The sequence below is a fragment of the Dreissena polymorpha genome, chromosome 10 (assembly GCF_020536995.1).
Source record: "Dreissena polymorpha isolate Duluth1 chromosome 10, UMN_Dpol_1.0, whole genome shotgun sequence".
In the NCBI taxonomy this organism is placed as follows: Eukaryota; Metazoa; Mollusca; class Bivalvia; order Myida; family Dreissenidae; genus Dreissena; species Dreissena polymorpha.
This window is the reverse complement of record NC_068364.1, coordinates 3556350-3570146: the sequence shown is the minus strand read 5'-3', so window position 1 is coordinate 3570146 and position 13797 is coordinate 3556350. Positions and strand designations below refer to the sequence as shown.

The 13797-nt window shown below is 36.4% G+C and overlaps 1 protein-coding gene across 2 annotated transcripts; it reads right to left on the bottom strand.

Moving 5' to 3' along the window:
• Nucleotides 1–3792: 3792 nt before the first annotated feature.
• Nucleotides 3793–12458, bottom strand: LOC127848838 (uncharacterized). Of its 2 annotated transcripts, none has more exons than XM_052381494.1 (8): nt 12340–12458; nt 10501–10630; nt 9958–10098; nt 9339–9446; nt 8384–8476; nt 6813–6943; nt 5961–6102; nt 3793–5321 (listed from the first exon to the last, which is right to left on the bottom strand). In XM_052381494.1, exons 2-8 carry the CDS (start codon nt 10613–10615, stop codon nt 5251–5253), a joined length of 801 nt encoding a protein of 266 aa, XP_052237454.1. In that variant the 5' UTR covers nt 10616–10630; nt 12340–12458; the 3' UTR covers nt 3793–5250. The 2 variants fall into 2 exon arrangements, with proteins under 2 accessions (XP_052237454.1, XP_052237455.1); XM_052381495.1 differs by having other exon boundaries at nt 9958–10095.
• Between the last annotated feature and the right edge of the window lie 1339 nt (nt 12459–13797).

Here is a 13797-nt window from a genome sequence, read left to right as displayed (position 1 = left end):
GTTCTTCCGAAAAAGGTGGTCTACCGCAAGCGACATTATGACCTTCTCGCAAAAACTAGGCAATTCAAGGTTGGTGACCCTGTCTGGTTACTGGATTCAACACGCAAACCAAGTGTATGTAGTAAACTACGTCCACAATGGCAAGGGCCATATCTTGTATTAGGAAAGATAGACGATCTTGTCTATCTTATAAAGAACTCCCAGAAACACAAAGCTAAACCAATCCATGTTGACAGGTTGATGCAATTCAACGGAAGCGAAATCCCTAAGTGGATTCTTAACGCGAAGTAGATATTTATCAGTACAATTTACACAGCTCACAAATTGTTATCTTCACACACACCACTTCCTACAACGATACAATCTGCACTTTATTATATATATATATATTTTAATCTTCGCTGTGGTTGCAATCACTCGATGGCAAACTTCTGAAATTTGCATGAATCCTGCAATATGATAATTTGATACCGATACAAATGATGATGCTTAAATGAAGATTGAAGTCTATGATGAATGGTGCGCACCATACGCTGAGTAATGAAGTTGGCTTGATCACCCGATTGCGATTTACTCCAGAGAATGATTAGATTCTACGTTAAAGCATATCAGCTCATCAATTAGGTATTTCCCTTGTGTACTTGCAGGATACAAGCCAATTTGGATATCAACTCATCTGCCCCTTCTGTGTTGATCATCGACCCAAACTCTTCAGCCGTTCTGGTGATTTACGCTACCACGCGAAGTCAAAGCACCCCATTAAGCTCCGAGTAGCACCAAATGACCTTTTCAGCAATAAGGTGGCCTTCTACTTCTCTACGGAGCCAGCTGCATTCATCAAGTGCCATGAAGTTGAAAACCCCAACAGCGCCACTGCGTCCTACGCAAAATATCTTGTAACAAAGTGGGCTGCAGGTAGATCTCCTGGGATTTCTTCATGGATTAAGGGTTGGGAGTTGGGATGTGAATCGTCTGCAAAATCCAGGAAACGAAAATCTTCTGGAAGTGTTTCATACATCCGACTAGATGATTTCGGTGCTGTGGCCTATTTGGAAGATAGACCTTCTGTCTATAAGGCGACCATTAAGAAGGATTGTATCGCTCCTTCGCAGACTCCACCTCAAGGTCCCTGGGCTGAAGAGAACTATCCAGATCTTTATATGGATATCACGCAATTGCTTGGGATTGAGGACCGGTTGGTTGCAAGGGTGCAGAAGAGGAGCGACATTGTGTTCCAGGCAATACGAGAATCGGAAATCGACATTATACCGTCTCCAATGTCTATCCACCTGTCTAATCCATCATCACCGGTCCAGCTACCCCTCCAATCCATACCATCATTTGATTTGTCTCCTCTCCCCACAGTGCCTGCATCTTCGTTGATCATCCCTGTACCAACTTCAACCACCGCAATTGCCCCTCTCCAGAGAAACAATGTTGTCACTACCATTATCACATCCACAGCCACCAGTTTTCTCTCCAGCCAGACTCCATCATCAACTACCGCAATCGCCCCTCTCCGAAGGACCAATGAGGTAACTGCCATCATCCCCTCCACAGCAACAAGTTCAATCTCCAGCCCGACTCCATCTCTAAATACCATAATCCACCATCTCCAAAGAACCAATAAGGTGACTGCCGTCATCGCCTCCACAGCCAACACTTTACTCTCCAGCCAGACACCATCTTCAACCAATCTGTCACCTATTAACACATCTTCCGTCTGTCCAGTTCCAGTCATAATGTCGACGCCTGCAGCCACACTCCAAGCACCCATCACTGCCAACCTGACTTCCCTGCCAACAACATCTGTTTTCAAGCCACAATCAACCATTAGAAGTCCCATCACCACTTCATCAACGTTACCCACAACAACAGTCCCTTTTTCTGTCCGATGCCTTCTATCACCTATTAGAGGTTTAACACCTGTATATCATCCAACATCCCCAACCACCGAGGCTCAAAGCGAGGTCGCGAGGTATTCCCCTTCTCCATTGTCTGTGGTTGACCACTACGTGCCGACCCCTGCCAACACACTCCTACAAACACATGCGAAGGCCCTTCTGGTCAGTGGGGCAATGCCTCTGCTTCCCCCTTCCAAACGTGATTGGTCTTCTGTTCCGGATGAGGCAATTACGCTCGTACAAGGTTAACGCTGGCCACCAAAAGGATGGAGGAATCTACATCCGGACGGCCGATTACTTGCACTGGAGTATGCTGCAACATCCATCCTCCAGTCCACTGCTGTATCATGGAGCATTACCAACCGATGTCTGTTGGTCCACCAATTTCAGCACCTGATGCTCCCTGGTACAGCAGGTATTCTCCTGGACAGCAGTGGAAAGGCCCGCCACTACTTACACGAAACAGTCCGAGAGATTGCCAGCGGCGTCAGCTCTCTCCCAACTGAAGTCAAATCGACGATACTAAGGACCCTCCCAGAACATCAAGACGATCCTCTCCTGTCCATCATCAAGGACATTCCAGTCAGGCCCTGAAGAAAGAAGATGTCATGTTAACTTTGAATGTTTAAAGTTGTTTAGTATAAATAATAAAATTTTATTAAATCATATGCTTTAAATGACTGTTTAAATTTAATGACATAAAAAAGTACTTGAGCTTGTATATTTCAAACTCAAGAGGGAGTTTATTTCTTTAAGGTAGGGGAAATGTAATATGTAATAGTTATGATATTATCAATTAAATCTACTAACATATGTTTTATTAACTCCAGATACTTGCTAACAATCCATTGTTTATCACAATTCAGTAATTCCAATCCAAAAATACGCTCCATGTTTGTTAACTATAACGCTGTCAGCCAGCTCTGTAGGAATATGACCTACATTTTCAATTGCACAATATAATTTGTTTTTCCTGACTATTGTTCTCCAAAATTAATGGCTTTCACTTGTATTATTAATCTAAGGATGCATTTGTGTATTGCATTTTGGTAAAGTTATGTTCCAGTTGCAAATGCTTTGGAACTATTTTGTTACGCGTAGAAAGCCTATGCATCATATAGTTTCATGTTTCCAGTGTATTATTAAAATGTTTAACATAATTTAAATGCAGAACATTTCTGTCTGATATTATGTATTAATGTAATGTGTTTTAATACGAATTGCTTTTTATAATGTAACAACTCATATTATTGACTTACTTTATTGATTTAGGATTCCGAAATGCTGTTTAGGAAAATGGCTCTTTGTAAACTTGTTTTATTGGTTAAGGAATTCCTAAGTGAACGTTGATTGGTTGGGACGCCTAAGTTTCGGAATCCTAAAGCATCTTCACTATAAATAGCGCGCAGCATCACGGATTCTTCACCTCGGTCAATGACTCAAAATCCACGTCATTTAAAAGTCGGAATCCTACCAGCTTAAGCTAAAGCCATCATAATGGTAGGGAATAGTTCTGTAAACTCTTAAGTATTCTTATAAGTTATTTAAAATATTAATCAAGTAACAGTGATGCTGCGCACCATCATCATACTTATAGTTATTTATTCGTAAACCAAACTTCTTAAGTCGCGTTCTACGATTTGAATAGATTTGTTTAACCTTAACTCGGTCGTTAGTTCTATCCTGACAACTTAGAAGTGTCTACGTATTACAGTAACATATCTATTTTTATGTGATATGCAGTAAAACTGATCTAAATATCAACCCGGTATGCAAAAACAATTTATAGATAGCAACACGAATTATAGTCGGTCGTGTTTGTGGAAACAACCACCATTTTGTAGGTCTAACTGTAAAATTGAGGGCTGAGAAAAAAGAAAACAATATCTTTCAGATGATGCAAAAGTTTATTATATTTCGTCTTAATATGTTACAGTATCTTTTTAATCATAACACAGTGCAGTACGGATCACGGCATACAAAATGATGTACGAAACAAATAACGTATTATTGAATTTGTGGAAGACGCTTGATTTATATGCACCAACACAACTTAATTGGTTAGTAGTTAATTCATTGGTATATCGTCTTCCAAATGCTCTCAATAAATGGCACATGTATATACTAAGTAAACATGTATATTAGTTGTTTGCTAACAATCAAGCGTTACCTTATTTTTTTAAGAAACTTGTTTACAGGAAAACGCTCAGTATTTCATTTTAGTAATTTTATTTCAACTTGCGAATCTTATATTAATTACCTATTTCTTTTGTAATTATTAAAAGGTATATAAAAAACGCGTACTCCTATATTTTTTCAATAGTTTCGCCGGTCTTGTAACATATTTTGACATTTTAATAAGACATAAATCAGAAAGATATAGATCATAGAACAGTACAGTACATAGGTTTGTGGTAAAAAGGTGAGAAAATCTCTAAAATCAATAACATACTATATCCAACAGAACTGTTTTCTTACTGTTTATGCGCGATAAAACGAAAACAAAACCCCGAAAAAGTACGTAAAATATTTTTACATAAACTGATAGCGCATCTATATGGAAACACTCGGATCGAACATATTTTGCAAAACATAAGATTTTTTTTAGGTGGGGTGTGCCCCTGGTCTCAATGTTACAATTGTTTCTTAAGGCATACATTTTATGAACAAAATGTGTGTTAGACTTTAGATGTTTCTGGAATTTACCAACTGAAATTTCGTCGGGTTTCTGACCAACATGTCTAAATGAGAATATATTCGGATTGCGTCCATGGAATAAAATATAAAACTTACGCTGTTTCTGGAAGTTAGGGATTTGACGCTGTTATTTTCATTGGATTTTGTTTACAGAGTTTTGAAATACGTTTGATGTAACTAAAGATGCTCCACTTAATAAGTCCATGTACGTTAGGCGAGAAAAATTAAGAGTTTGTTTCCACTAGAATCTACAAAGACAGAGAAGTAAGGTCGGCCGAACCTATTTTCTTTTACTTTTTTGCTATAAACACGTTTTTCACATTTAAAAATTGTGTTTTGCGAATATCAAGGAATGTTGCAAACATGATCGAAAGCTCTGACCTAAAATACTCATTCTGTCGGCACACAAATTAAGGTCGGTCGAATTTGTGGAAACATACAACTTTTACAACTTAACATACACGCATTAAAACTGGAAACACTGGTTAACATGTTGTCAACAAAACAGCGAAACACATTTCATTTTGTATATAGAATGAATATGCAATTACCATGCGTAAACTTGATACAAATATATTCATATGTTTTAACATAAGGAATCAACCTCTCTACTCTGTCTTGTTTTCGTTGGGTTGTCTCGGGTGAGGATTTAATAGTCTTTGTCCATTCCTCGTGGAATTCGGAGCAGCTCCGAAAGGTAAGTCAACTCTGCATAGTCATCTGTCGAATTGGAAAAGGAAACCAACATTATTAAGTTCGCATTATACATACCCATCTAAATAACATTTAACCAAAGTTACCCGTTTAGGGTCTTATAGAATATTATGTTCAATTATATAGAAGCAATAATTTTAGGTACATTTTGCCACATACTATTCAATTGTTTGGCTCAGTATGTTGCTTCATTTGTGAAATGAACGATGAGTATAACACATTAACTGCGAACGACTTTTAATAAATGTCTGCGATTTCATAGTTTTATATAGAACTGATCAGCCCTAACGCATTATGAATATATTACCAACAATTTTATGCCAAGTTTTACCGTTTTAAAAATATTCTTGATCGTTTTTGTTGTTTTCTTCCGTTGACATCTTAAAACAATTTTTCAAACAAACCTATGCAACTAGTTTGATACATTTAAAAATAACGCGACATTTACGTAATATATATATTGGCGTTAGCTCTATACGTTAATATAATTAAAAGCATTTACTATCAGTACTTTTCGAGACCAGATACTCGGCTATGGAAGGTAAAGACATATAGATATAAGGATTATTACGTTGATATAATAATGAGCATTTAATATCCGTACGTGTTCGAGATAAGATAATCGGCTATGGGAAGTACATTTACCGTTCTGAGATGGCCGGTTACCCTTGGGCGCAAAGGTCAACTTCTGAGAGTTCGCAATTTCTGCCAGCTGGGCAAAGTGTGATTTGGCAAGAAACGGAATACGGAAACATCCGAGATGGACGTCGACGCTGAATGTCTTCAACTGAAATCGCAGAATTTTAATTTACAACAATAGCCATAGTTAAAAATATTTTTTGGAAAAGTTTGTATTTAATTATAATCGCAAATTAAATTTAAAATTAGTATGTTAAATAGTTGCGTCATGAAAATTCTTTAAGAGAAGGCTTGTATTGAAGTTAAGTACCGGTACTACAAATTAAAAATATGAGCCGCGCTTTTTGACAAGGAGGGTTAATGCATGTGCGTTAAGCGTCGTCCGAGATTAGCCTGTTCAGTCCGAACAATCAGAGACGACACGTTTCACTTATAATGGATTTTGCTAAGAAGGGACATTTTAAAACAAAAAATACCATAAAAGCAGAACGTGTCGTCCCTGATTTGCCTGTGCGCACTGCAGAGGCTAATTTTGGACGACGCTTTACGCACATGCATCAAACCCCCTTTTAACTGAGCAAGGCCCATATATACCGTTTGCCGATCAACTATTTTGCAAAAATTTGTCGAAACAAAAAATATATTTTCGTCTAATGGTTATATATAAACTATCATACTACATTTATAAAAAAATATTACATACTTAGCATTAAGATAATGTTTAAATAAAACTAGAAGTTAATAATACGTCAGCCAAAACATGTTTGCCTTAACGCGAACATGAGTTTTGTTGAGTAATACAAGGATATCTTTGAAAATTTTCACGGGAACACTGAAAGATTGTCATACTACTCTTACCCAGAGATTAACTCTTCCGACAATTTTAGCACAGAGACTTTTCCGCCCAAGGTTGATGTTGTAGAGCTGGATGCAAACCTTAGCAATCGGAATTCCGGGAATGGGGAAACACAGCGCTGGTGGGTGGTTAACTGAAACACGTGCAACAACAGATAAATACATATGGTCATCTTTTTAAAGCTGTATCCGAATATAGACTAGTATCCCTCCGAAAATCTCTTTATATGCATGATTTGAATCCCCCAACATGACCATCATCCTTACAAACTCCTTAATCTCTCCGCTTACATCACGAGCAACTTATCCCCAAATAAAGTTTGCAATGCGTTGCTTCTTGTTCAAAATTCAAGACTGAGTCCCTTTCTCCAAACGTTATAAATAACCTGATATCCTTACTGGGATGTACTTTAAGGTGGGTTGAAAATTTTGGTTCGTGTCTTCATAGTTTGGCAACGAGTGTTTGATAACGCCGTATGTCACCGCTAAGGGAGTCAGCTACATTGCTGGCTGAATCAACGGCAAAAATAATGTTATGGATTAAATAAAGGAGGCAATAATTTTGCTTGTGCACATGGATTAAATCTTGCTAATTAAAGAAGAACAAAGCAGCAGCCAGTTGAAGAAGACATCCTTTTTATGAAGTTGGCGGTGGATAGGTCGCACCCTTCGCAAGCCTGCATCCAATACGGCAAGGTGATCTCTCACATGGAACCCCCAAGGGCAACGGATGAAAGGGAGGCATAGAAACATCTGGCGCCGTGAAGTGGACGCAGATGCTAAGCAGAAAAATGGAGGCAGTTGGAGAGAAACGCCCAGAACCGAGACGCCTGGACGCAGCTGGTTTACGGCCCATGATCCATATATTTTATTATCAGTTTGATGACGCTTAAAAAGGCTTTAATTTGGCAAAATTGCCCGGTCTACCATTCGTAAGATAAATACGTCTACGTCGTTGAAAAGAAATGATCTTAGGGGAAGGGTTCTTTTCTTGGGACAAATGCCTATGGAAAACCTCTTTTAACCAAGGAAAATACGGACTTTACTGTTCTTATTTCTTAAAGGGGCCTTTTCACGTTTGGTAACTTGAAAAAAATATTTTAAAAATGTTTCAGATTCACACATTTCCGTTGTAGTTATGATATTTGTGGGGAAACAGTTGAGTAATTATGAACATTTACCATGCTCTAAAACATCCATTATCAGCATCTTTTTACGATTAAAAAAGCTGAAAATTATAAAGCGTTGCAACGCGAAATGATTGAATAATTTGGAGAGTTCTGTTGTTGTCGTTATATTTTGTGATACTACGAGGTTTGCTTATATAAAGTATAAAATGCATCAATTGTTGTATGCGTTCGGAATGGCCGAGTGGTCCAAACGATACTCTTTTACTTCAGGGGTCAATGATTCGAGCCCAGTTGAGGGTTGCTTTTTTCTTTCTTTAATGTTATTCTTGATTTTTTAACTGGAGCTTTTTAGATCTAATGTTTACAATAATCAACATAACGCATTGAATGACAAACTTCAATACATGCTGAAATCTGTGAAAAGGTCCCTTTAAATTCACTTACGCGATATCTCGTGTCTGTAAATTTCTCTTCCATTTAACTCGATTGTCAGACGGAATCCAGTTGCAGCGGGCAAGTAGGCAAGGCGGATGCATCCTGAAATGACATCACAGTCATTTTACAACTTATGGCTAATTTGACAAAATTCAAGTCGGCACTTTTTATATAATGGTCAAATCAAAAAGCAAATAACACAAACTCAAATGTAACAATTGATTATGATCGTTACATGTACGAAACATAAAAGATTGTCTCTTTCTTTTGTCTATACATCACGAAAAGTCTATGTATTTCCAATACTTATCTGTATTGCGAGAAGTTGCGGCGTGATTAGTAAATTTAGTATTAGTACTTCAAATATTCGTTGACCGCACTATGAAATGTATTGAATATCGCACAGTGTCTGTATAAGTAAGTCATGTCAAAAGGCTTTACAACTTTAGAGAAATATTGAAACCGCAAATATATTTCTAAGAAATTAACAATCTGCGCAATCCGTAGGTCTCTTTGTGACCAAATAGCTAATTACAAGACAAAACAATACATAAGACAACTTAAAGAAAACAATAATTATTAAAAGTTTTGAATAAAAATCCTCAGATATTATAAGGAGATAAATGCTTATTCACGTTCAGTGATATTTAATTAGATGACCGAACAACAGATGAAAGACAATACATAATTATGATAACATAAAACCTTAACGAAATTTAAACAATGATTAACTGGGGTCACTTGATTTAGGAAGAGATTGCAAACATTTTTACTTTTATTTGAAATAAAATCTAAATAAACCTCAGGATACAGTATCACGACTAGTGGACACGGAACAAACATTAAACATAAAGAAATGATTAAAATTAGGTCACGTCCTTGGAATAGTTAAAATTTGCCTTGGTTAAAATGAATAACATTTGGGTGACGGCCTTTGAAAGGTCAAGGCAAAACTATAGCTTACCCGAGAATGTGAATCTCTTCCACCAAAGGTTGAAAGTTTGCGACGCGCAACAGCTACAGGCGTTGTTTGCGCAATTACACGATGCACCTAGACTTTTCACGTAAACGTCTGAAAACCAGAAACAAATTGTTTGGACTGTTTATTACGTCGTTTTGAATGTTAGTTTCTTGTCTTATTAAAGACGGTTTACGTAGGAAACCAGGCTGGAACTATACATGCAATTAAAAAACACACGCAGCCAACGTCGCCGAGGTATGTGTCAACTACGTCAAATTTCATTAGTGCTGTTGCTACTGATGCTGCTGCTAATGCTGCTTAAGCTACTTCTGTTACTACTGCTGTTACTACTACTACTACTTCTTCTACTACTACTACTTTTAATGCGACTACTAATTGTAGAAGAAATACTACTTCTATAAACTTATAATTATTAATGTTATCTTATATGTAATAACACGAAACTTATATTGCACTAAATATCTTATCTTGTTATAGTTTGAATACTCTAAAGATCTGTTTTATAGAAAGATTGGATCCTCGTGAAACTAAGAATCGCTGTTTATTTGCCGATTACAACCAATCATCGAATATAAGCCATTTAAAACAATTTATTAACTACTTGAGCCATCCTCGGAGATCGTGATTCCAAACTTTTCAATCAAGACATTGACGTCAAGCTCGTCATCCTGGTCCCCTGGGAGAAAGATAACGTCATCATCCTTCTGGGTGACGTCATACACGTAGTCTTCGGAATGAACTTCTAAAATAGATAATTCAAGCGTTTCATTATCGTTTTGGCAAACAAACATTTGTTGCTTTATAATATTATAAAGAGAGTGCGTCGTAGGAGCTCTCGAATAGTTTTTGCTAATACAAGGTTTCCAAGATTTCTTTGCTTAATTATGTGCAATAACTTTGGGTGAAGCAACACTTTAATGTAGTAGGCATTTGGGTGAAGCAACATTTTAATGTACTAGGCATTTGGGTAAAGCAACATTTTAATTTACTATACATTACATATGTTCAGAAGCATGTTACAGGAGCCAACTATACCATAATCTAGAGACTGTTCATTGTTTTGTGGCATTGACTGATGTTCGAGTGAATTCATTCAATTACATACTTAAACTTAAACATAGCTTTGTTAAAGTTGTTAAGTTACCAGCGCCATATTTGATAGCTAACTCGACAAAGTCCTTGTTCGTGATGCAATTGACGTCACGCGTTGCTAGGAAAACAACACCGACGAGAAGAGCGAAATAAAACACGGGAGACATTTCTGGTGTGTTCGACTGAAACAAAATGAAATGTGGATGAAATCGCAAATGTGTGAGAGAATGATGGCGAGTAAATAAAATACAGTCTACATTCTGTATGGAAGTGTTCTGATGTAACGAAATTAAATGCATATTGTACTCATTTAGAACAATCGCGGGACTGTATTTCTAATTATTTCAACAGTTCGTGAAATTGAAATGCTGCGTATTCTAATGTACGTTTTTGTTGTTGATATCAAAAATATTCATATGTCAATCCTGAAAAATGTTTAAATATCAAATGAATTTATAACATTATATATTTTGTATGTGTCTTTTATTTAATGGACTAGTGCCGGAAACCAAAACTTTTAATATAATTGATTTCTTACAATACAAGTTACGTAAAGCTATGCCACGTATGTGTATGCCATTAACATTTATGTCCGTCCTCTGAGTTCTGATATCTTACACTTTTGAGAGAGTATGCGTCTGTTCGAAACATTTGAAGCCCACATAACGGTTTGTAGTTTTTCCAATGCTTTTTGTAGAACGAAAATGCAAAATTAATATGCCTTTCAATTTCTTAACATCTAACTATAACAAACACACACGCACACATAACATCATGGAATAAAAAGCTCACACAACCCGCAGAAACAAGAGAAACTATCCTGCTTTCATTTCGTATTCTATTACGTCGTTAGATAAATTTATTTTAAATCATAATTCGATGTGAAACTAAGGCGTGTCACTAAATTGATGTTTTTATAAATAAGCCAATATTAACGTCATTTAAATATTTTAACGTTCCTTCTTGGACGCGTTTACTAAGTTGACAAAGGTGAAGGGCATTCTTGTAAAGCATGTCAAATGTCACGTGACGTTTCGAAACGGGCATTTGGATCGCAAATGTTAGTATTTGCAATGCAGTTGATTTAATATTGAAAAAAAATTTTGAAGCCCAATTTTACTTTTTTATAAGTTTAATGTATCTCGCACTGCTGACTGCGTGGGAAAAAAAGCATTAGCGTTATTCGGTAAACATATCTTTCAAATTGTTAGATATATATTGCGGCCATCATGTGCTAAAACCAAGTAATGAATTAGTATAGGTCAAAGTGTCCTTCAAATATTAATAAAAATCATGTCGGCTAAGACTCAATATGCCTTAATTAAACGCAAGATAAACAGATTTTTTTACAATTTCTTCAATTATACGTTTACCCATCCCGTATAATTTATGTATTGTACTATTGACCGACAAAAAGGAATAACCAACGTTAATACATTAAAATAGTGATTCAACATCTTTTCACCTTCAAGTTTGAACTTGTTTCATAAATCTATAATACATTTTAGAATGCAGAGACTTCATGCGCACTGTCTTGTGACGTCATGCTCACTGTCTTGTTTGATTGGCCATTTCTCTAATCCTATGTAGGTCAATTTGTTTTGTGCACAGACAATTTTACTCCTCAACTGTACCATATTAAATCAGGTTAAATGTAATAATATGTCACACATATATTGTAATAATATAATAGATTTGTAAAATATACGCATGTAGTGTCACGGCTAACTTATATAATTGTGATTTCCCTAGGGTATTACCTGTAAATCATTAATACAGTGTTGAAATATTCGAAAACATCTTGTCAAATAAAATAAGCGTTTTTAGATCTACGATATTTATGAAGAAAGCACCAATAAATTGCAAGCAAGAACATAAATTGTCAGCTCACCTTATAAACAAGAAGTTCTCTGCAGTCGATGACACAATCCAATGTCGCTTTCTTGTTTTTATAGCTAAATTATGGCTGAGAAGAAGGCGTTTTTAATTGTTCGGATATGCGCACACACTTGAATTTGTATTGTTATTGCCTAATTTTACTTCCTGCATTCCGGGATGATTTCGCGTGGGTGGCCTTCAAGGAAAAGACCGGCACCTCAACTCAAAATTGATGCAGAGTCGGATTAGCCAGTTTGATGGCTGGATGGAAATCTGTTTGAACATAACTTTCAGTGCATGTTGGCTTTTCGGGACCTTCTGCAAAATAAGCACGATGGCAACTTTGTCTCCTCCGGATGGATGAGGGCGCTTGTCTGCTACAAATATGAAAGGCCTTAGTGTTGTAGGCGTATTCCTTATGTCCAAATGATCAAATCAATAACGCGTTAATAATATTTGCTAGCACACACTGAATGGTATGGAAAACAATTTTGAAAACATATGAGTGTTAAATAAATTTTCATTACAAAGTATTAAATTTATATTAATATTGCACATCAAACAAATATGCTGTACTAACGTTTGATCTTAACCGTATCAGCAGTATAAGTCTTCGCGGTAACATTAGTAGCGGTCTGCTAGCAGTGTGTAACAAAGGGTAAAATTTCTAAAAGCAGTAATTATAGCAGTACAGAATAATATTTACGATCAAAGCTTCAGACGATGAAGTATAAGCAGCATCAACAATAGCAGTAGCATTAGTAGTTTTTATGTTAGTAGTGTTATACTAACAGGAACGTATATAGAAGAAGCAGCATCAACAATAGCAGTAGCATTAGTAGTTTTTATGCTAGTAGTGTTATACTAACAGGAACGTATATAGAAGAAGCAGTAGCAGCAATACTAAGTCAATATAGCATAACGGTTGTTGCTGTGACTGCTGTCTCATTGGTATATCAATAATAGAAGCAATAATTGTACAATTATGAATAGCATCGTCAGTTATATGGCCCAAATTTAAGCAACAGTAGTAGCATTATTTACGGCTTACCTCGAAATAATGCAAAATTCTACCTGTTATACAAATTAAATATTGTTTAAAAAGGTTCGAAGATCACATTTTTGGTCAGACAGTTCGAGAATTTCACAAAATGAAGGCAAACACAGCCAAACGTGTAAAACCGGAACGCTGACAGCATGTAGGCGATGAACAAAATCAACGAAATACTTTTTATCATATAACATGTATCGGCATTCATTTAATATAACTCTTGCGATTGTTTTGATCTTGCACACAGAGAGTTTATTCTTTAGCGTTTTGATGGGGTATAGTTGGGTACTGAATGTTCGCTTTTTGGTTAAATGATGTCTTGAGTCATCTTTTGGGTTTATCAACATAATATATATGGGTTGGCTTAATATACTGTCGTTTATATGCATGTGGTATACAAGTTGTGCGCTCGTGGTATTC